We start from the raw sequence: 24520 nt of genomic DNA on the forward strand, positions 1-24520 counted from the left end.
TAATTTATACAGTTTTGGACAGTATACGTTTTGTTGAAACCTGATTACTGGTCGAAAGTTTGGACACCTCTGTGTGTTATTTATTATTAATAATTTCCCCATTTTGAATAATAGTATCAAATAAAATACATGTGAAGGAATTATTTTTATATTTGTTTACAAAAGCAATGTAAAACATTTATTTTGTAAACTAATATTTTTTTTTAAGTGAAAAAAAAGAATAGTTTGTTCACCACTGTAGCATTTCATGAAATATTTAAACTATTTTATTTTTTTAATTCATATTTATTTATATCATGCTTTATAAAATAGATATAATTTCAAAGCAGTTATTTAAAATAACTTCAAAGTATATGTAAATGATATTATTATTATTATGAAAGTTTTACCAAGGCCCACCAAAACTGCGTTTATTTGATTAAAAAAGCAGTATAACTTTCTTTTTGTGACTTTTTACAATTAACTTTCTTTCTATTTTAATACATTGTGAAATGTAGTTCAGTGTCACAATGCTATTTCTTCACAAATCACTCTATATGCTGATTTGGTGCTCACAAAATATTTCTTATTATCAGTGGTGATATATTTGTGGAAGCCATGACGCGTTTCAGAATATTTTTTAATGAATATAACGTTCAAAACGTTTTTCTTTGTTGAACAATAAAAATAAAAAATAAAACTATTTCTCTATTAAAAAAAAAAAAAAAAAAAATCATACTTGACTCTAAACTGTTGAATTCTAGTTTCCGATGAGCATTTTCATTGTCACAATGTGTTTACTTTGCATTGATCACCTAGAAATGTTGTTAGTTTGTTATAATGTATTTGTTTAAGATGATAAAACATGGTTTATTTATTTTTAGAAATTATTTAAATACCCAAATACTGTATGGCCACTGTATAAAATAATAATAATAATAATAAATGAAGTAGTTATTGTAAATACTGTAAATGTGTCGCTCCACCGCTGCATGTGACGCCATGGCTGGGCGGGGCTTGTTTTCAAACCCAGACGCAGGCTCACAGCAACGAAGATGGCGGCGCTAGGGTCCGCCAAATCCGCTGGACTGGGGCAGAGAAGCGCTCCTCTGAGTCTGGAGGAGGCCCGGTGCCCGGTGTGCTCCGAGATACTGCTGGAGCCGGTGACGATGCCGTGTGGACACTCGGTGTGCCTGCACTGTTTCCAGCGCACGGTGAAGCTGACCAGCCTGTGCTGTCCGCTGTGCCGGCTGCGGGTGTCCAGCTGGGCCCGCAAACAGTCCCGGGAGAAGAGCCTGGTGAACGCCGAGCTCTGGGAGCTGATCCGCCTCAGCCATCCGGAGAGATGCAGGCGGAGGATGGAGCAGAGAGACGGACAGACCGCCGACGGAGGTTCGTGGCGCTCGATATTACATAATCATGAGCTTGAAGTTATTATTTACGCTTCGACAATTCGCGGCATGACAGTTTTCCAGCTTCACTGATTTCAGTTTAGTCGATAAATCTGAAATTTTAGAAATAAAACTAAAACATTTGATTTATTTTATAAATGTAATATTTTTTTGCACTGGACAACGTAACAACGTAAAGGTTAAAAAAACAAGTAAGTAGGGTTTTTAGTAACAAACAAACTGGAGTCTGGAAGAAAAACAGCACTGTTTTGTTGGGGGGCGTTCACACATGACGCGTTCCGTCTGCGCTGTGTTATGTTTGGTGTGTGTATAAACGCCCAGTTGCGTCGCGTCTCCCGCGTTGCGTTTTCAACAAAAAAATTGCGTTTAATTAAAAGGGAAACATTTTTTATTTGACTATTAGTTTTGTGTATGTTTATTACCCACATCTGACTTGCTGTACTTTAAATACTTACGCATTTGTCAGTATATAGTAGTATATATCCTGGTTGTTTGTAAACTTGATCAGTTGTGGTGACTTGTCCAGGCATGTGTGTGTCCAGTGGGTGGAGCTAGTGACAGAACTGAGATTGTAGAGAGCATCCAATGTGTTTATTGTGGTCTGGTCAATTTAGTGAGCCAGTTGGCTAGTTTTGCTGATATAGCCTATTTATGCTTTCATTTCTTAGACATTTTCCGTGCACCTGTACCAATTCATAAATCTGGAGAAATGCGTCAAGAGTATGAGAAACAAAAGACGAAGGTAAGCTACTGAGTAAAGTCAGTACACTCTTCCTTGCAGTTTTCTCACATTAACTTATTTAAAAACTTATAAACATATAGTTTTACAATGTTTTTGGTATTGTGTGCTATGATATTAACATTTAATAAAATTCCTGAACTATTCCAACAAAGTGGAAACATCCACAAACGTCTTTTGTACCGGCTGTAAAGAATAACCTGCACTTATTTGACATTTGGTAAAATGCAAAGCACTTCTGATCTCTAATAAGCTTGTTTTATTATATGATCTAGCTATAGCCTGAAATACAGTAATAGTCATACATAAAGCTCAGTGTTATCTCTTTAGGGTGGAAGCAGTGAAGAAACAGAAGAGAGAAAGAAAAAAATCCACAGAAAAGAAGAGTGTGGGATGCTGAAACTTTGTCAATATCCTGTATGTTCAAAACTCCTCTTTCTATCGTTACCTGCTTGAGTCTTAGCAGGGTTTAAACACGCACACATTCAGTTAATTCACATACTTCATAATTTGGGATATTTCTTTTATTAAAGGAATAGTTGAAATTTTGTCATTTACTCACCCTTATGTCATTCCAAACCTTCCAAGTTTCTTTCTTATGTTGAACAAAAAAGATGATTTTTGAAGAGCTAAACAGATACTATGGAAGTCAATGGGGACCATTGATGTTTGATTATCAGCATTCTTCTAAATATCATCTTTTATGTTCAACATAAGAAAGTAACTCTTGCAGGTTTAGAACGACATGAGGGTGAGTAAATGATGACAAATGTATCATTTTTGGGGTGAACTATCCCTTTAACTGTTTAGTTACCTCTCAATTATGTATGATTGTTCATTTCACATGATAGTTTACTGTGTTTCAGTTCTGTGGGGTGTCAGACTCTGAGAATGAAGAGCCAGTGGGAAAGAGGACCAGACATGTCTCGGCATTTGTTCGAAAAACAAGATGTTCCCCTGCTTTCAATAGAGGGTATTGCACTTATTTACTTTATAATTTGACATGATCATTTTCTGATCTTTTTTAAATATACTTATTTTTAACAGTCAAATTATGTTTTTTTCATTGTCTCTAGAAGGGAGGGCCTGAAATAATGGAATACACTACTATGCAAAAAAGCACGCACTTAATTATGACATTTTAGGATAACAGTCATCAAAACTATAACACGCAGAGGAATAGAAATTATGTAAAGTGTCAAGCAAATCAAAATATATGTTAGTATGTTAGAAGTTATTCAGAGATGCCATTTGTCTAGACTGCAGCCATACACTTATTAAACATATTTAACAATATTCACTCAAAATTCACAAAAAAACAAGACGGTTATTTTAAAATGAAATGCCTTTATAGTGACATGACTGCCACAAACAGGAATCACAACTATTAAAAATAAATAAATAAAAATACTAATAGAAGTATGAAGGAAATTGTGACTTAAATTTTGATGCTTCTCTCAATAAATTGTTTTCTGATTGTGAAGTGTTTAAAAGAGATACGGTCAATGTGCTGTATTACAGTTGTCTTCATAGCAGTGCTGTTCAGAGGAGCAGGAGCTGTACAGATTCTGAGGATGGAAGAGGAAAAACCAGAAGTCACACACATCAAGCCGTTCCTGACAAGGTATAATATTTCATTTAATGCATTAATGAGTATGTTCAAATAATCAAGAGTCTAATTTGTTGTTTAGGAATTGTTGGAAAAAAAACTAAACACCAGTCCTGTTTCAAAAAATGTATTTAGCTCTCATCTTTAGTTGCTGAATATAAAATTTTATATGAAGACTTTTCATACTTTTTGCTAGAGCGTATTCTTCATATATGGCACCAGAAGTCTACTGTTCTGCAGAGTTTACCTCCAACTCTAATTAAACACACCTGAGAAAAACTAATCAAGGTTTTTCAAGGAGTTTGAAAAACCTTCAGGGTCAGATTTGAAGAACCCTGGTCCAGAGCAGTGGTTTTTAACCCTGTTCCTGGAGTATCTCCTTTGTATGAAACACCTATTTTAGATCCTGGAGTCTCTACTAATGAGCTGATGATCTGAATCAGTTGTAGTGGTTGGAATCAATAAGGCTGATGTATCGGCCGATACTGATCATTTTTTAATTATCAGGGGATACGTTTTTCTGTTGGGTCGACGTGTCAGAAAATGCCAGTCTCTTGAGTTCACAGAGTACCTATTCTTCAAGTTCATTAATTTTCTTATTAGATAGAATTATCAAACAAAAAAAAGTAAACAGAAAAAGTATTACAGCGTTTCCTTTCTGTTACTAATAAATATTGGTAAATGTTGTAATACTTTCTCATCTACTGTCAGCATTCAGCAAAAAATCTAAACTTCATTTCAGCATTTGTTATGCGTGTGTTTTTACTGTTTTAAATTAAATAATGTGATCTCTTCTTTCAAAGATATCAGCATTAGCCATTAAAAAAAAAAAAAAAATCATTATCAGTCGACTACTTATCAGGTGTGTTTAATTAAGGAGACATGTAAAATGTGCACTGTTGGTGGGGGACTCCAGGAACAGGAAAAAAAAAAACACTGCCCTAAAGAAACCTGAGGTTATAGGCCCAGGTATGTTTCATTCCATCTCACGCACAGTTGAGCACACAAAGCTCTTTTGACCATGAGCATGGACAGAATTTTCACGAATTTTCAGTTCAAATCACGTTTGTATCTGTGCTGTTGTCTGCATGTTCACACAGACAGGCCACTATCCGGCATGGATTGTGGACATGAGAAGTTTGCTTTCGGCCTTGCTTACGTCCACACTGATGATGGTTCAGGCCAGCCTTACTTTGTTTAAACTACACCAAAAAGCACTTGCTAACACATTCCATTTTGAAAAGTGACACTTGGTCATTGAACCAAATTTTAACACCTGCACCACACCAATATGAGAATATAAGGAAGGTCGAGTTGTGCTTTCAGAAGTGAAATCTGTGATATTCACACTTGATTTTACAACTGACTTTGGCCCAATCCCATAGTGGGGTAAGGGGAAGGGCCAGATAGCCCTTCAAACGAAGATTTTTCGGGACCACAATTCAAGCGAAGTGGTATGAATTATCTCAGCATAAGCGGCTACAGCGGCAACATGGCTGCCAGAGCGATCAAAAAGGCACATAAATGTAAGCATTATTGGCATTAAAGGGGTCATATGATGCGATTTCAAGTTTTCCTTTCTCTTTGGAGTGTTACAAGCTGTTTGTGCATAGATAAGATCCCTGAAGTTGCAAAGATTAAGGTCTCAAAACCAAAGAGATATTCTTTATAAAAGTTAAGACCACGCCCCCCTAAAACGGCTCATTCAAACACGCCCTCACATGTCTACGTCACAGTGTGGGGAGATTTGCAAAACTCCACCCAAATGTATACGCAAAGAAAGAGGGCGGGACTTTTATTCTCACTGTAGTATTGTTGCTGCCGCCGGCGCCATGTCCTGGAGACACTGTGTTTCATTGTGAAAGAGAAACTGCTTTGTTTGGGCTTCCAAAAGAGGACACAACTGGAAATCAGTGGTTAAGTTGTATTTACAACACTGTTCCAGAACAGTTCAACCCAAATATTAGAGTGTGTGCAGCGCGTTTTACGGAGGACTGTTTCCTGAACCTGGGAGTAGCTGCCAGCTGCTCAAAGACTGTTTCTATAAAGTGGGGCAATTCCAACTTTGCAAGGACAGTCTGGCGCTTCTGACTCACAGCCTGTAAGTATGTTTTCATATTTAAAGAATTTGCCACTGCCACTATTCTTACACCAGTTTTGAGCTGTGTAGAGTAGTGCTTGTTGTTTGTCGTTTCTCCGATCACAAATGCAGACATGGTAATGTTTACGCGGCGCGATGCAACGCGACACGTAAAAAGACAGTATAAGTTACTACAATCAGTAATTATGTCCCCACTGGATGCAACAAATGCCTCGTTTATAATGGGTTGTATTGTTTTTGTGTCGTCGCGCCGGGACACAGCATCACAATACGGTAAGGGGTAACATTTCTGTCTCACGCTTGAGGTATTCGGCCAATCACAATGTACTGGATATCTGGCCAATCAGAGCATGCCTCGCTTCTCAGAACTATGAGCTTTGTAAAAATCGGCGCGTTTCAGAAAGGCGGGGCATAGAGGAGCAACAATAATGTACAGTATTGTCACGGTACCAAAATTTCAGTATTCGGTACCGATACCAGTCAAAATCCACGGTTCTCGGTACCAATTTCGGTACCACATGCTAATTAAAAAACACAATATTTTTAATAATAAAGTCAAGCAAAAAAAAAAATTTACAAAAATCAATGCCATTCTTTATACTTTATTTAAATTGTGTTTCAAGTTTTTCTGCAAGTAATAAAAGTATGAAAAACAGTAAACAAGTTTCACCCAAATTTAATTTGTCTTTTAATTAATTAAATTTAAACACATTGTATTGTTTTGGTAAATAAAGGGGATTTACTATTAAAATTTAAATATGGAAGAAATATTGTGTGATTTCTTTAAAAAAATATATATATATATATATATATATAATTATATTTCTGGCACAATGTCTTTAAGATAAACTTTTATTTTGACGAGTTGCCGTGAATACCTTTACATTTCTGTGTGTAGCTATATGATATGACGCTGGTTTTACTTAATCAAACGGTAAAATGCTCGCGAGGGGACTCTCAGAGCAGTTCTGTAGATGTTGTTTATGTATTTATGTCCTCATTGAGACGGCAGATGATGAATCACCGCGAGCGTCAGGCGCGCTTCAGTGTATGTAGTAAAAAAAAAAGAAAAAAACGCGCGTCTCTGCCATTCATTCACTCACACAGAGACTCGCAGAACATGCGGGATTCATATTTGAATCGACTTTTGCGGCTTAATATTTACAGATACTAGTCAGTGTCGCGATTTGATTTAAGTGCAATGACCTACTTTTGATTAATTCATCCAAACTTTGACAAATTCCGTGACATTCCGTGCTAAACTGTAAATTCCGTTTTTATAACTGGATTCCGAGATTCCGTCCGCGTTTTCTGCATCGCGGAAATCATCGGGCCGTACGCGTCAAGAACCGGGTTGACCGGCTACTTGGTACCACCGGTACTTAAAAAAACCTGGTAACGTGACGTTTTCACTTTTTTAGTACCGACTTGGTACCGAAGTAACGGGTCTTTTGACAACACTAGTATGTGGAAAATAATGTGTTTTTTTTTTTTTAACCTTAAACCGCATAAACACATTGCATTACACAAAATAATGTTCTTTTTAGCAACGTTGTATGACCCCTATAATAAAGATTTTAATGAAAAGTAATCATTGTTTTGTTATATTCAATCATTTGTTCAAATTATTCAAAGAAATGTTTGCAAAAAAATCGCTAAGATTTGCTGACATTAAAACATTAATGTTACTGACTGCACGACAGTGCCACAGCATATTTTCATGTCTGATTAGAGCGATAACCACCGAAGACATTGAGGGGTCTAGTACCCCCCATAATTAGAAATCGCTAAACCCTTTTCTCAAATATTGCCAATTATCTCTCTCTCTCTCGCTCTCTGTCTCTCTGATGAAAGATGAAAGTTGCGTGTATGCGCAGCTGTGTGTCTCTCTTTACAATGAGTGAGTTTACTTCAAAAACATTGATTTTACCCTCTCTTTGCTGGAAAATATAATGTAGCGATTCAGTATTTAAACTGTTATTACTAAAAGTCATGGGACAGCATTGACAAGTTTCTTTGCTCCTGGATGTGAGAGCTGTGCGATCTCCGGTTTGTGTGTGTGTGTGTGTCTGTGATAAGAAGTATTAATATAGAACGGTAAGGCTCTAATGCACACCAGTATAGGTGTGTGTATTGTAGGAGATAGACATATGATGACGTGTAACGATATAGTAGTAGTGTCCCAGTTCATAGGGGAATATTTTCACCTCTACCCTTTGACACTCTGTTTCAAGGGGTATAAAATAGAATTGGGATTCGGACTTTGTTTTCCACTCCCTCCAAATGGATCTTGTGCATTCCTATTTCTCAAATGCACAGCCAGAGTATAAAACCCCCTAAACATTACCCACTAGGCCACAGCACCTATATCTTGCTTCTGAAGTTTAGCTCCAATCCTGGTTAAACACAATTGAACCAGCTAATCAAAATCTTCAGGATCACTGGAAATTTCCAGGCAAGTGTGTTGGGGCAGGTTGGCATAAAACTCTGTAAGATGTTGACCCTTTAGAAACAGGACTGGACACCCCTTTAGTAGAAAATGTCAAATTTTGTGGCAGGATTGGCAATAGGCAAATTAGTCATTTTTATAGTCAGTGATGCTACTCTACCACTCTTTCCCCACTCTAGGCAATCATCACTCATAGTTACAACGCTGGAATCCTTCTCTCCTCGGAAAACAGTCGCTCTTTCTCAGCCCCGGTATTGAGCCTCGATAAGAGACACCACTGGCGGGGCATCCACACCTCATCCGCGTCACTCGTGCTTCAAACGAAACCAGAGAGGTCCATTAGCCCCGAGAGCAATGATAGCATATCGGAAGAACTCAACCATTTCAAGCCTATTGTCTGCTCGCCGTGCACTCCACCCAAAAGGTTGCCCGATGGGCGACTTCTGGAGCCTACGATCGTGAAGTCAACCCCTAGGAACTTGACACGCACTCTGCACAAGTCCACAAGCTACGAGGCCAGCCCGACCATCTTGCAGAAGTGGAAGCAGATCGAAGTTGATCGTCAATGCATCAAGGTGACCTCAAAAGGTACAGTCACGAGTCCGATCGCAGAGGATCTAAGCCTTAAACTGAGTCCCGTTGAAGAACATGACAGCCGACTCTGCAGCTGTGCTGTAGCCAAGGACAGCTCGCAGGATCATCAGTGCATTTGTGATTCAAGTGCTAAGGATCGGAAGGATAAACCTGCAATCTGTAATAAACGACGGCTTGTATTTGATCAGTGTAACAAAGAGGAAGGTACACAGCCTGCTAGCGCTCACATCAGGTCGACAACTCAAACCATTGCAGATACTTTAACCACAAAAAGGCGAAGCAGATGTGAAGAATTCTGTAAACCCACAGAAATTTGTGAAGCGATGCTTGATAAACACGCTGGACACTGTAATCAGGGTACAAAAGACCCCGAGAACTTCGCAAATGAGCCTACCACCAGGAGCTGTGTACTTAACAGACCTACCTCAAGAAGGGGCAAGAAGAGAAGCCACAAAACCAAACATTTGGAAGACACCCTACAGACAAAAATGTCCCGGACAGGTGCTTATGACAGGCTTGATGATATGATTGTCCAGCGAATGAATCAGGAAAAGGAGGACCGAGAACTGGCACTAAAGCTACAAAGACAGTTTGACAGAGAATGTCAAAAAGTGGACAGACACAAAATGAGTCGTAACAAATACGAACTCCGGTCCTGGGCTACAAATGATGGGACGGTAGGATACAATACACGCAGATCAGGAAGAATCTCCAAAAGAAACGAGCACTTTAACTACAGCTGTTAAAGGGAACCTCCGGTTATGGTAATGTTTTATTGTAATGATCTGTTGCAGTCACAAACATTTTCTTTGTTGAGGCACTACAGAGGCTTTCTAACATCTGGATTAGTATTGCAAGATAAGGTATTTACTTTTTTGGCTTTTCATCCAAAGCAACTTGCATTGATTGAGTCCACCTAGAGCAGAGGTGGCCAATCCTGTTCCTGGAGATCTTAAAAAGTTCAGCTTAAACCCTGATCAAACACAACTGAACCAGCTAATTAAGATCTTCAGGAGCATTAGATGATTACAGACAGCTGTGTTTGATCAGGGTTGGATCTGAACTCTGCAGGTCGGTCTCCAGGAACAGGATTGGGCGCCCCTGTCCTAGAGCAAGCTGGGGTTAAGTGCCTTTGCTTGGGGCAAAATGGTGTGACAAGTTTGGACTCTCAGCAACTTTCCCATGTATGGGGATCTGGATTTGAAGCTGCAATGTTTTGTTTCAAGCTCTGTTACTGTTAAACTGGCTTCTACTACTCAAAAAGAGAGGAAACTATGTATATGTTGTTTGGGGGAAGAAAAACATACAGAATTATTTATAAGGCTTTTTAGTACTTCAAGCCAGTGACGACAGTACTCCTTACAATCTCTTTGTGCTCATCACAATCACAATTGCTCCTCAAGAAGTTTATTTGCATGTTTAAAGGTTATCATAGGACATTTGTTGAAACTGAAGGTGTTTTGTACAAAATTGTAGCATAACCATTTTTTTTTTGCGTTTCCCGTTTCCAGTGGCTTTGAAAGATTTCTCTTGACATATCCAAAATCAGACAACTCATACAAATATATAATTTTTAAAAAAATTTTTTTTTTTTTTTTTTTTTATGTTAACAGTTTACGTGGAAACAAGTAAAAATTATAGCCTTAGGCCAGAAAACTACTCGACACAAGTACATAATGCAAATGCTTGCTCAACAATTTGAAAGACCGCGGTCTTGTTGTATGCAATCTGTTTACTTTGTTCTTGTTGTACTGTGGTGGAAACAAACCTCAGTTCTCAAGGCAGTGATAGAATTGCCTTCGAATGTTTGTGCCATTAACCAAAATGTATTTTTTATTTTTTTTAGCTGACTAGTTATGAATGTGTTGGCAGTTGGCAGGCCAAAATATACTTTTTGGTTTTCACGCGTACAGTGCACGTTACGCAAATTTCACCACCAAAATAGTACTCGCACCATCCAGTTGTTGTACTTTGTACACGCAAGTCGCACATGTGCAATGACTTGGCTTTGCACTATTCGGTTGTTCCACAAGAAGGCAGCTCTGGCTGTTGTTTCACAGTAGAAAACAAAACTAAAGAGACAGAAAAACAACAAAATAGCAGAGACTGCAACAACAACAAGCGCTTGTGTGAAAGGGTTATGAGATAGCAGCAACTTTAGTTTTAAAGAGTACAAATTTAGAGTACAGTATTTGTATCTATCATAACTTCTGGAAAAAAATGGAGCAGACGCTGGACAAAGATTAAGCTTTCTAGAGCACATGTGTCGACCGCCTGCGTTCACGCAAGCTATCAAATGGAGTATACTTTGAATGGAGTGCACGTTGCGTACAAACACAACGTATACTTTGGGCTTAAGGCAGATTCTTCTCATTAATTTGGCTATCTGGCTATTTATATGGCATCTGAAAACAGTGATTGACCGTTGTACAACTCCAATAGCAATTTAGTTACATCAAGGCAAAAATTTGATTGGTTTACGATGCACACCATGATCCAAGTTGACCATTATGCTTTTTGTCTTTTGGCTGTGAATATTGGTATTTCCCTGTACAGTAAGATCTCTGGTTAAGGAGTGTGCGTTGATGTAGGCTATTTACAGAATGTGCGAAGGAAAATAGTAAGTAGTTCACCATAGAAACGCCATTGAAGATCGCAGATAACTGATTATTCCTGTGCCTGCTAGCACCCCTTGTGGCAGTGCTAAGAATGCAACACATACTTGTGTTGCAGGCAGTACAAATTTTGTTACACACTCCATTGTGTAAAATCAAACTTGAGTAGCAAGAGTTTGCATTTGCATATTTGTGTAGAGTATGTTTTAAGCCTAACTGTGCTAATGTGTTTTACACTATTAAATAAAATATCTATAAAATGGTTTTTAAAACGCTAAAAGGCATTGTGTAACAGTGTTGACATAGTTAATATTTCTAAAGAAATCTGATTTTTTTTTTTTTTGACGCTCTCCAAACTGTAATCTTCATTTGGACACTTCTTCAAAAGATATAACACCTCCACAACAACAAATCTAGCATGCTCACACAAGCAAAACAAGTATGAGAATTTGCTTTAAGACATTGGTTTTCTGTCATTGTATTTTTTTTTTTTGTAGTTTATCCATGTTTCACTTTTAGCTTGATGTTCACACTACTCTTAAGGGCTACTTTCATTTCAGAACTTTGTCTATTAAGCTTTGATTTACTAGAAAGATCTGTTTTGTGACTTTTGTCTGCCAAGAAAGCTTTAATGTTACTTTTGCTGAAAAATGACACATTCAGTTGGACCACATGTAAATGCACATACATTTAATCCTGTCTACCTTTGATTGTGATCTTTTTTTAATTTTTTTTTCTATTTCAAACAGATTAATTTCTATACTGTATACTTTGTAATGTGCCAACATGTCTGGCAATCAGGCGATCTTTCCTTTTGTGTGTGTTGTTTTTTTTAATTTAGGTAATTTAAGTTATATACAATTCTGTAGGCTACCAGGTGTACTATTGGAGAAGATAAAATAGATTTTTATGCATTACTGTACTATTTTGGAAATACGACTTGCCTATATTGATACTGATGCAAAGATGTTAATAGGAACTGTTTCTGACGGGCTTTCAAAGCACTTGGATTGTCTTCCATTGTTGAAAGGTATTGCTGGATTTGAAAGATAATTTTGCATATGTTTGGATTCTGTGGAGATGTAAAGCACACATTATATTTATTTGAACAGTACTTTGTAATAATGTCATCTTTTTAAATATTGCATTTAAAAAAACAAAAACAAAACACAGGATTTTCTTGTTTTAGTCAACACAACACTATGATCATTGTAACTGACTTGACAGGAATTAAATAATGTAGCATTCATTCAGAATTTACAAATACGTTTTAGCCTTTTGTGTTTTCAAAAGTATTTAAAGATTTTTTGTTTTGTTTTTATTACGCAACTCATTAGATGCTCAGGAGGGTTATATATATATATATATATATATATATTTTTTTTTTTTTTTTTTCTGTCTTTAAGTATACATGCCTTGCTCCCTTATGACAGACATTTAGTCTTTTCTAAAGGTATTCATTGTTAACTTTTTTTTTTTTTTCACTTGATACATTTGCCAATCATCCTTTTCATATTTTGTCATGTTTACCTTGAAGGAATTCATTGAAGAAAATCAAGATTAAAAAAAATAAAAAATCAAATTAATAAAGGAAGATAAAAGTTAAATGTGAATTAGAGGTCTTGGCCTTTATTTCATAGCTTGACAAATATACCTGCATATATAGTTCTGCAAAGAAAGGTGCTAAATGTGGACTACCTGAATGAAATAACTCTATAGGTATATTATCTTGGTGGAAACCCTGGATCAGCATGGGATTGGTGACTCTGGGACTCAAAAAGTGAAACGGATAATCTCTTGGGCAGATAAAAAGATTTTTTTTTTTTTTTTTGGAAGTTTTATCAAATAAATACTTAGGTTCTCAAAGTTAGCCTAGGCCAAAATCAAAATGTTTTGTTCTGATAAAGCATTGTGGTCTGGAACAAGAAAATCAGCGTTCAGACCATAGACTGTTTAAAAGAAGAAGAAGAAGAAGACTTGCAGCAATGGGCTTTTTCTAACTTTAAAATGTAACGTTGTGGATGTTGATGTACAGTCCTTCGTAAAATGACCCTTTATAACAAAAGGAGGCTTATTTACACGAACTAATAGAAGAAATATGAGATATTTCTTCAAAAAGATTGTAATCATATGACCGCAATCATCAAATAACATTTTCTTCACAGGTTTAATTTTTGAATTCGAACATAAAAGAATTGCCGTTTTTACCGCAGAGGGATAAACGTCATCGCGTCTAGCCAATCAAAGGGCTCGTCCTTGCCACTGTATCCCGCCCTCAAGGCGCTCTGTTTCAGATCGATTTCTATTGGACGGTTTTTGTGTGATTTTAGCCAATCACACTCAACCAGGTCACAGCAAATGAACAGGAAGAAAAGATGGCGGCGAGGAACGGAAAGAATGGTCTACTGGAAAAAGTAAGAAATCTTTATTGTGTGCCGCATTTTCAGAGATACGTTTATATTTGCGCAACCATCATTAGAGCCCGACAGCAATGTATTATTTTATATATGTTTTGTCTTTTGCACTCGTTACTCAGATTGTTGATGCGACCGTCGCTCTTGTTTGCGTGTCAGGGGCCAAAACGTAAACTTGTACAAATGGATGCACGCTATTCATTGTGCACTTGTGTATTATTAAATGAGCATGTTTATTAAACTTTGATGTCGTTTACATGTGTAGATACAGAAGATTACACAACATTGCACATAAGTTTTGAGTCGTGCTCATCATTATCATCATCTTCAGCGTGAAGACGCAAGCATATGGTGTTAGAAACTAGGAAGCTGATGTCAGATGTGGCTTTATTTGCACTTGAGACATGTACATATTTCCATTTGTCTTTCATTTCCTTTACTTAAAATGCGCAAGACTTTTTGCACTGTGACTATATTTAATGTGATACCCAAAATACCCTTGCTTTGTAAAAAAATATCATTTCTAAGGTGTCCCCCCCCCCCTTTTGGTTTCTATCACTTGTTGCAAATGATTTCTAACTAAACTAGTTGTTAATGTGTTTTAACATCCAGTCAGTAATACTGGTTTTAGTTTCACTGGTTTTAGTTTCACAAAAACCCAAAACAGTCTGACGTGGCTGAAAGTAATGACTTGCTGATGTTAGATGGCAGATATTTATTCACTAACTGCTGACTCGTTTGGTGAAGGATTCATTGAACTGATAACTTGTTAACACAACACAAGTCTTTTGAGGGATTCATTAAAAGAATCGTGCTCCACTAGTTGCAACGGTATGTTTCGGAGTCCAGCCAGTGAAGACACTGGAATATAAAGATGTATTGTCTTGGCACTTTTATATCATCACATTTGCTTCAACCTGACAACTCCGATAACTATATTTAAATTTACTTTATGCCTGTGAATTTAGCAGCAGCATGTTTAGTTTGCATCCCTATCTTTTATGCAAATATGAAAGTTTTAAAAGTAATTTGGGTTTGACAGTGAGATCAAAAATTGTGTGCATCAGTGTATCTGTAGTGTATCTTAATAAATTCCTTGGTTTCAGTGGAGGATTGATGAAAAGCCAGTCAAGATCGACAAATGGGATGGTGCAGCGGTGAAGAACTCTCTAGATGATGCAGCTAAGAAGGTGTGTATTTTTCTATATGTAAAATTATGGTAGAATAAATAATTATAATGCATTTATTTTATCAAAAATATGATTAAAACAGTAGTATTGTGTAATTATTTAAAATATATATTTTTTTGTGACTTCAGTCTTCAGTGTCACATGATCCTATTATATTATGTTATATAAATTCGGTGCATCCCTAATTCTGATCTCACCTGTATGCATGTGGATATATTTATCATGTGGTTTATTTGCATATTTTAGATTTTTGTAGTAAACTTGTGCATTAGATGAGTTTTAAATTGATCACCTTTCTGTTTCAACCATAGGTTCTGATTGAAAAATATGGCTACCTTGAAAACTTCAACTTAGTCGATGGACGTCTGTTCATTTGCACGATCTCCTGCCTTTTCGCCATTGTAGCTTTAATTTGGGATTACCTGCACCCGTTCCCAGAGTCCAAGCCTGTGCTGGCCTGCTGTGTCATTTCATATCCTTCACTGAGCAGACTCCAAACAGAATGGAGATGACAATTTGCATTGGAGGTTTGATAGTGTAAATGAACAAACTTAGCACTGCTTCAGTTCTTATCCTTAACAGATCCACACATACTTCATAATGATGGGGATTTTGACCCTCTACACCTCTTACAAAGAGAAGAACATCTTCCTCGTGGCCATGCAGAAGGACCCAGCTGGCATGGACCCGGATCACATCTGGCAGCTCTCCTCTAGCCTAAAAAGGTGATTTCTTTTTCTTTTTTTTCATTCGTTTTTCGCCTTTAATTTGTTAAAGGGTTAGTTCATCCAAAAATGAAAATTCTGTCATTAATTACTCACCCTCATGTTGTTCCAAATCTGTAAGACCTTCGTTCATCTTCGGAACACAGATTAAGATATTTTTGATGAATCCGAGAGCTCTCTGACCCTCCATAGACAGCAACACAACTGCAATGTTCCCAGTTCCAGAGACGTAGCAAGGACATCGGTAAAATAGTCCATGCGACATCAGTGATTCAACCATAATTTTATGAACCCACGAGAATATTTTTTGTGCGCAAAGAAAAGACAAATAACAACTTTATTCAAGAATTATTCTCCTCCTCTGGTGAGCCGCCATTGTGGAGAGTATCAGGATGCATGTGAGTGTTACGTAAGCAGCAGCACCATGCGCATACATTGTTTACATGAAGTGGAAGCTTATACTGTCTTAATAACCCCTTTCACACTGCATGTTGGTCCCGGAAAATTGCCGGAGTGCCTTCTGTGTGAACGCAAACACATCCTGGCATTAATTCCGGGATCGATCCCAGGTTGGGGACCTAGTAACATTGCCGGGTTCAGTCCCGGAACGAGCTCTGTGTGAACAAAAGCCAGAACCAATGCCGTAAATGCTGATGACACGCGTTATCATGCGACTCTTTTACCAGGTGTTATGAAGGCAGATCAAAGTTCCCGATGAAAAAATATGTGCAAACTGTAATGAAGCAGAGATCAGGGAGCTCCTCACTGTCCGTGCTGAAGCGGAGATCATTCGCCAGTTAGTGGAATGGTACCCGTTGCATTACACATCACATCCTAATGTCACGTGTCTTTACGGGATCTTTACGGGTTGTGTGTGAACGCACGCGCAGATTCCGGAAAATCACTGGCAGTGTGAATGAACCAAAATCAAACGATCACGGGACAAATCACAGCTCACATTATCCGTGTATTTCCGGAACAGCTGTGTGAAAGAGGCTTATGTAGTTTCTAGTGATGCACCGATCATGATTTTTCGTGGCCGATACCAAATTGTTTTTTTTTTTTTTTTTTTTTAAACAAGCAAACTGCCCAATACCGATGTCTGTATTTTTCTTTTCTTTTCTTTAAGCAACAAACAAGAAAGAATGAAAGTATACATAAACAAGATGTTGGTATTTAACAGGCCAAACTGGCTTTTGGCTATTGAAAACAATAACTGTAACCATCTGAAATTTAAAGGCAGTAACTGTGCAGTAAGTACATTCAATAGAAACATAGATGGTACTGACATCAGCATTTAGCTTATGTTTTTAAATTGGGTTGAAACTACATAATACTGGCCTTAAATGAAACCATGTGAAATTAAAGGTAACAACTGCATAGTTACAATCCAAACAAGACAATCACATTCAACAGTCCAAACAAAGATGTTACTTAATCAGCATTCAGCATTTGTTTTCATTTTTAAATTTGGTGTAAAGAAAAAAGGTTTTTACCAGTGAAACTAAATTAAACATTATTTGATTTAACATTTTGGAAAAAGTTATTTATAAAGCCTACTTTGGTTTTGTGCAACGAAAACAAAGATGCTACAGCAGGTGCTTTTTAAATCAAATTAAGTCAATGTAATTGTAAGGTGAAATAAAAATAATCATCCTGTACAGAACTGACGTTTACTTCTGGCTTTTCAAAAGTGCATGAAAATGTTTTTTTTAAATTCTTTACAAAAAGAAGCATTTCAGCTGTCACAAGTTGGTCTGCTTTGTTTCTCATCCAACACGTGAGAAGCTGCGCTGAACAACCGTTCACTGTCTATGCAGGGACAGATACGCTCGCGCAACTTCAGCGAGCGCAGGTAGCGATGCAACGATACCATTTTTTCAGAACCGATCCGATCCTGAAAATTCTGAGTATCTGCCGATACCGATCCAATCCGATACCAGTGCATTTTTATTTTTTATTTTTAAATCAATGTAGAATTTCTTTAATTCGCTGTGTTGACCTGATTGTCACTCTATCTATGTGTAGTAGACACAATCTACATTTTAATGATAAATAACAAATGAAAAAATATATAATCATAATGCATGACAAAAAATACTATTATAAACTAGGTTAGTGGATAATTCAGCAGCAAAAGATACTCTAGAAAAATTGTATTTTATAAAATCTAGTAAAAAAAAATTATTTACAAATAAAAGTGAATAAGTGTACGACTCAATCTGGTAAATGATACACATTGCTCTTTGTGTTGTTGTAAAATACATTCATGAAAAAACAAGTACCGTATTGTCCCGAATATAAGACGATGTTTTTTTCTTGGAAATGCATCTGAAAAAACGCGGTCATCTTATATTCAGGGTCTAGACTTTGACATGTCAGTAATACACCCACAACAATAGGTGGCGCCAAAAACGCATAAAACGAGTGTGCTATGAAATATGTAATGCAATGTGTGTTGTAAAGATGCCGAGTGAAAACAAAAGAAAAAGAAACGCTTACAACGGCACTAATCGTGACTGTCATGTTAGTCTGATGGGACCAAACTTCCTCTGTAAGTGATTTTAAAACATAAGACTATACCCAGATTTGAAGACTACAATAAGATTTCACTTCTACTGATAATACAATTTTGGTAGGCTACTATGAGATGGATAGCCTAAATTTTATATAATTCAGATGGGCTACATGTTATTTCAATGGTATATCAAAAAGTGTATATTTTTCAATGTCATTGTTGGTACATTTTACCAGTATTTACCATACTTTCAAAACAAAAATTAAAATAGGAAAAATATGCAATTTGAAAATAATTTAAGAAAAAAATGTGTTTTACAGAGAGAAAAACAAACAAACAAAAAAACAAGATTTGGTTTTCAAAAAGCCTTTTTCCAAAAGTTACATCTGGAAAAAGGGGGGTCGTCTTATATTCGGGACAATACGGTAAATACATTTCTATATAAATATATTAGTGCTGTCAATCGATTAAAAAATGTAATCGCGTTAATCACAGTCATGGAGTGTGATTAATCATGATTAATCGCAAATTTAAAATACTAGGATTTACCTGTAAATGTGTTGAAAAAGAAATGCATGACAAACTAGTTTAAGGAAACAGAACCTTTCACACTTCCGCCAGGTATGAGACATAATCCTTATTCTTTTATCATTATTCTTTTGTTTTTATTCAGCCATTATCAGCCTTTAAACTGGCAATAAAACGTTTACCAAACCACATCGCTTCAATCTCAGTATACATTTACCCAACTATTATCAAAAGTATTTCTAAATAAATACAACAAAACATTTCTTGCGACCTTACGTGAAGTATTATGACAAAATGCATTATAAAGAAGAATTGGACCTGTTCTGCAGCTGCGTTAGAGCTTATATTAGCATCATGCTACATAAGACAATTGTACCAGCCGCGGTACATTTAAAAAAAGTAGCCCAAAATAACGCAACCCACGGCTCTGTATTTTCAAAATAGCCCACTTGTGCCGTTACCCTGGCAACACTGGTTTGCTGTAGCCTCATCACACAATGATAGATAACCTTCTGCGCTGCGATGATGGGAAGAAGTTGGGGTCAAACCTTATCAAACGATTAATTTTGCGTAAAAAAAAATATTAGATTTTTAGATTAATCGCATACGTTAACACCCCTAAAATATATACTATAAAATTAAAAGACATTTCTTTTAAATGTATTGCACAGTAATGAAGGCAGCAATATATGATAGGACAGAACAAGAAAGACTATTAGTAATCTTTCATTGCACAGAAAATTATTATAATATGAAAGGCTCCAATACAGAGCGGCACAAAGCGCTTATGCGCAGAATGATGCGCTTGAAACAATACTGAGACAGCGCGCAGGTTGCGCAGCCCTCCGAGTCCGCACAGGAAAGTTCAAAGTACAAAGGGAAGAGATATTGATGCGTAGTTTATTAAATCTGTGCGTTCGTGTATTGAGCCTTTTCTTTTAACAGTTTTAAACCTCAGTTTCTATGCGCTCTTGAAGAGAGTTTGACTGTAGTAACCGAACTCGACACACAGTTTGAACGCTGAATGGAGGATGACAGACAGCCGCAGCGGAGAGAAGAGTTAATGTGAACTTGAATTTAATGACTTATTTAATTAAATATTTATCTGTACCTCACATTGAACTATGGAACCGCTTCAGAACACCCGATACCCGATCCGCAGAAAATGGCAGTATCGGAGCCGATACCGATTCTGAATATCGGATCGATGCATTCCTAAGCATAGGAAAGCGGCTTTTATTTGTGCGCCAATAATGTTACACCAACGGCTGTTCGCTTCTTGGTATCTGTTTTCCACACAAATGACATGTTCGCGAATGATTACAATGTTGTGTGCACTTTGGCGCACTTCTGGAAAAATCGTCCGGTTCCGATTTATGGCAGGTCAACCGGTGCATCCCTAGTTGTTTCTACAGTAATTTGAAGATTGAATGTGAAATTATTGCAATATAGAAGTATATTTAAAAACTTTAATGTTAGATGGGATTAATCGCAATTAATTTCAGAAAAAAATGTGATTTAATGATTATAATTTTTTTTATTCTTAGCAATAATTTGCAATCTTTTTATTCTTTTAAATGATAATACAATTACTTTTGCTCTCAAACACAGTTTTATTTGTTTGAATAAAAAAGAAATATAGGAGTAATTCCATTAGGGCTGTCACTAAAGATTATTTTGGTAATCGAGTAATCGGTCGATAAATAGGATGATTATTATAATTATATATAAATATATATATATTTTGGTAGTAGAAAAAAATAAACTCGCATGAAAAAATGGCCTTGAAATTACTTATACATATACAATGAGAACAAAACAGTTAAAATACATAATGTATTATAAACAATAGAGCTAACGTACATTATGCATTATAAAAAAATGCCTGCAGAGAGCGCCAATGGCCTGAAAACTGTTTTACACTTTACTGCGCAATCTAATCCTCATTTAATATTTGGCCAATATTTCCTTTACAACAGGAAAGCTACAGCCACTGTCATTTCTTGAATATGGGGACATCAAAATGTGTAAACTCAGAGTGAGGGTTGAAACTAGCGTTTCATGGATTCTCGTCCTTGGAATGTGCCACTTCTGGTATTTTGCCGGTTACTCCGCACGGGCAAAATGAAATTGAGGATTTTTTAAAATCAAATACTCAAATAGAATCGAGGAATCGTTGCAGCCCTAAATTCCATGTAAAAATAGTTCCAAAAGCGATGGAGCAAAACTGTTGTGCATCTCAGAGCAACACTGTGACGTACTGTACATTAATACATTTCTAAACCAATTTATTTGACTCCATTCAATGAACCGTTCATAAAAACAGTCATTTTCTTTGTTTCTAAATGAATCAAACGGTTTGAACAAATTGTTTCAATGAATGATTCAGTGAGTCAGTCATTAAGACAGGGTAGTGCTGCCACCTACTGGCAGACCTAAGCCATGGTACCAACATTAAAACACTCACAATATTGCCTAAAATTATCTAAAATAAGATTGTATTTTTTGTCAATATTGCACAGCACTAGGTGGTAGAACAAACCCCTAGGCAAAAAGGTAAAACTTCTGTATTGTTCAAAGCACCTTAGTTACTGCATAGCAGTGCCATTTTTCAGAGAGAGGGAGAGAGAGGAAAAAAAAAAAAAAAAACATACTGAAGTGTAATTTTTCTAAATCTAAATTTGTTGCAACTAACGGACTTGTTTTCATTAGGTTTGATGACCAGTATACATTAAGAATTTGTTTCACTGATGGGAAAACCAAGCAGTCGAGGGAGATGGAGTTTACGAAGTCAGTCGGGGTGTTCTTCGACGAGAACGGGACGCTGGTGATGGACCAATTTGAGAAATGTGTCTCAAAGCTTCATGACACACTGGCCACAGACAAGAAGACAAAGTAACGTTTAGTAGAAACTGACGGCACCGGCCTTCAGCGACCCAGCACACACAGTAACGGTGGCTTTAGTGGGACAAAACACAGATGTTATTCAGGCTAGTGAGTGTTATCAGAGTTTAGCTCACAGCTGTAACATTACATAAGGTCAACAGTGTTTTTTTATTATTATTATTGGTTCTGTTAAAGAAATGGTCCAATTTTTTTTTTTTTTTTTTGGTTTGTTTCTTTTAATGCAGCTTCAGTTTGGTGTTTCAATTTAATGCTCTTAATAAAATTCCAGACATTTCTACAACAAGCATAGATAAGAAAAACAGTGTTCTAAAATATCATTACGTTTTAGTTAAATTTAAACACTCACTTTAAAGAAATAGTTCACCCAAATATGAAAATTTGGTCTTTTTTTTTTTTTTTTTTTCTCGTAATCACGAGCAGTTCCCATAAAGTTTTTAGGTGTTGGGAGGATATTTATATTTTCATAAAGCAGAATATGTCACTCCTTACTTTAGGAGTGTTTTTGGAGGTGACCTACATTAGTTCTCCCATATTTCATGACGCCTTGTGAAGATGTGTATATGTATATTTTGCCCGAGCCTTATTAAATGTGTCTTTTCAATCTGCACATTTTTTTTTTACTTTCTATTCTGAATTTTACTTGTTTAGGCTTTGAGTGACCGTGACAAGCAAAAAAGGGACTTTGTCCATCTGTTGTGTTGTCCCCTTGCCGCTTTGATATCTTTTGTGTTCGGCCATTTAAGCTTAAACCAGGGATAATCGTTTTATGTTCTTTTTTTTTTCTTTTTTTTTTTTTGAGCATTGGATCAGTTTTGACCTGTTTTCACACTCAGGAGTGAATGGACCTTAAATTCCTGGTTTTCTTTCTGTGTTCTGTCAACAAAAAATTTCAAGTAGATTTATCTATAATTTATTTTGAAAGAACAGTACATCTGGATGCAGTTTGTTTCTCCACATTGTGAAATATTACGCTTGCTGAATTCAACAAAGCATTTCTAGCATTTTTGTCTAATGATATTCAGCTTTAGCTAACCATATTGTATGTGCCTGTTATCAAACAAGAAAAAATTACAAAATAAAGTGATAAGGCATTTTTACATATGTTCTGATGTCGATATTTTATTTTAGTATCTTTTTCCAGATCAGATTTACTCATTTTCCAGTTAAAAAATCATATTCTGATGGAATATTTATATGACGAGATTATTGCTATATTAGTCACCATTATAAAAAATAGGAATGCACCATGTATATGGTTTCAACATTTAGTTTAAGCCACTTTCTTTTTTTTCCCTTTTTTTTTTTTTTGTTAAATACAAATTATCGTAAAGTTACACTGCATAGGTGGCACAGGAGTGCTTTTGAAGTGGCATTTGGGTGTAATTACACACAGTATTTCATGCTTTTCGGAGGTGAAATGAATGCATTTACATAGCATACTTGATACTAGGGGCTGAGAAGGGTCAGGGCAGGCTTAATTTAGTCTGGCTCTTATGCGGCATTGCATTTTTACACATTACACTTATTTATTTTTTAGCAGACACAGCAGCCTTAGCTCTGCAAAGATTACTAGTTTTATTTATTTTATAGTATCCACTTTTTAAAACCAACATGTATGTCTTTATTTAATTGAATTTACATAACTATTTCACCCAGACTTGCTTTCAGACAAACATACAGAATATTTTATAAAAATAAAGGTCACACTTTATATTAGGTGGCCTTAACTACTATGTACTTGCATCATAAAATAAGTATGATGTACTTATTATATTGCAAAACACTTACTGCTATTGAGGTGGGATACGGGTAAGGTTAGGGACAGGTTTGGTGGTATGGGTAGGTTTAAGGGTGGGTTAAGGTGTAAGGGATGGGTCAACATAATAATTATTGATGTAATTACAGATGTAACTACATACAGGTATTTTAAAAAATATAAGTACAATGTAAAAACCTGTATGTACACAATAAGTGCATTGTATCAAATGATTAATTTAAATGTAAGTACATTGTAGTTAAGGCCACCTAATATAAAGTGGGACCAAAATAAATATTTAGTATGTGTTTATGTGATTCAAAATTCCAGTTACTACTGTCATATGCCAGGTGACTGAGATAATTATAGGAACCATAATATTAACTTCATTGTTTACATAATGCAAATTAAATATAGTACCATATTCCCATAAAATCCTATTTTTTGTTTATTTTTTGAGCTCAGAATAAAAAATAAAAAATCAACTTCTTACAATCAACTGCAAGCACACATTCAGATCTGCCTCCAACAACCGAAAAATATAACCAAGTTCCCCTCCTACATTTTTTTTTTCAACAATCCTTTTCACTCAAATGTATCACAATATGGAAGAAAAATACATTACAATTTTAAAATCAACCTTGTAAGGTTTGCGTGCTAGATTACATACTGTATAACAACTGTAATTGAGGTGCAGCAAATAATATCTGAAAAACGCTAGTAGAATTTTTAGCATAGGCCTTGTATACTCTGAAAGTGAGTCTGTGCCCTAGACATTATTGTGACGGCAGAGCCTGTGTAAACAGATCTGTGGGGGTTTGTTCCATTGTGCTTCTAACACGCTGACCGACTAGCACATGCACAGATGGAATGACTCACATTTGGCCCCATCCAAAAAAGTGGATCTGTGAGTGTGATCCTGCACGTGCCTCTAAAACGCTGCAAACAATACACTGCGTTAGTTACACTCCACCTTTGAACTAG

The 24520-nt window shown here is 36.3% G+C and overlaps 2 protein-coding genes across 2 annotated transcripts; both read left to right on the forward strand.

Moving 5' to 3' along the window:
• Positions 1-401: 401 nt before the first annotated feature.
• rnf169 (ring finger protein 169) lies at positions 402-12612 on the forward strand. Its single transcript, XM_058744492.1, has 6 exons — positions 402-1371; positions 2060-2133; positions 2461-2547; positions 2997-3103; positions 3652-3754; positions 8469-12612. Exons 1-6 carry the CDS (start codon positions 1035-1037, stop codon positions 9627-9629), a joined length of 1869 nt encoding a protein of 622 aa, XP_058600475.1. The 5' UTR covers positions 402-1034; the 3' UTR covers positions 9630-12612.
• A 1182-nt stretch (positions 12613-13794) lies between these two features.
• spcs2 (signal peptidase complex subunit 2) lies at positions 13795-22877 on the forward strand. The gene is made up of 5 exons (XM_058745254.1): positions 13795-13912; positions 15019-15102; positions 15414-15573; positions 15692-15827; positions 21586-22877. The coding sequence occupies exons 1-5, from the start codon at positions 13874-13876 to the stop codon at positions 21770-21772; spliced, it is 606 nt and encodes a 201-aa protein (XP_058601237.1). The 5' UTR covers positions 13795-13873; the 3' UTR covers positions 21773-22877.
• Positions 22878-24520: the final 1643 nt, after the last annotated feature.

Source organism: Onychostoma macrolepis, chromosome 15, assembly GCF_012432095.1.
Source record: "Onychostoma macrolepis isolate SWU-2019 chromosome 15, ASM1243209v1, whole genome shotgun sequence".
In the NCBI taxonomy this organism is placed as follows: Eukaryota; Metazoa; Chordata; class Actinopteri; order Cypriniformes; family Cyprinidae; genus Onychostoma; species Onychostoma macrolepis.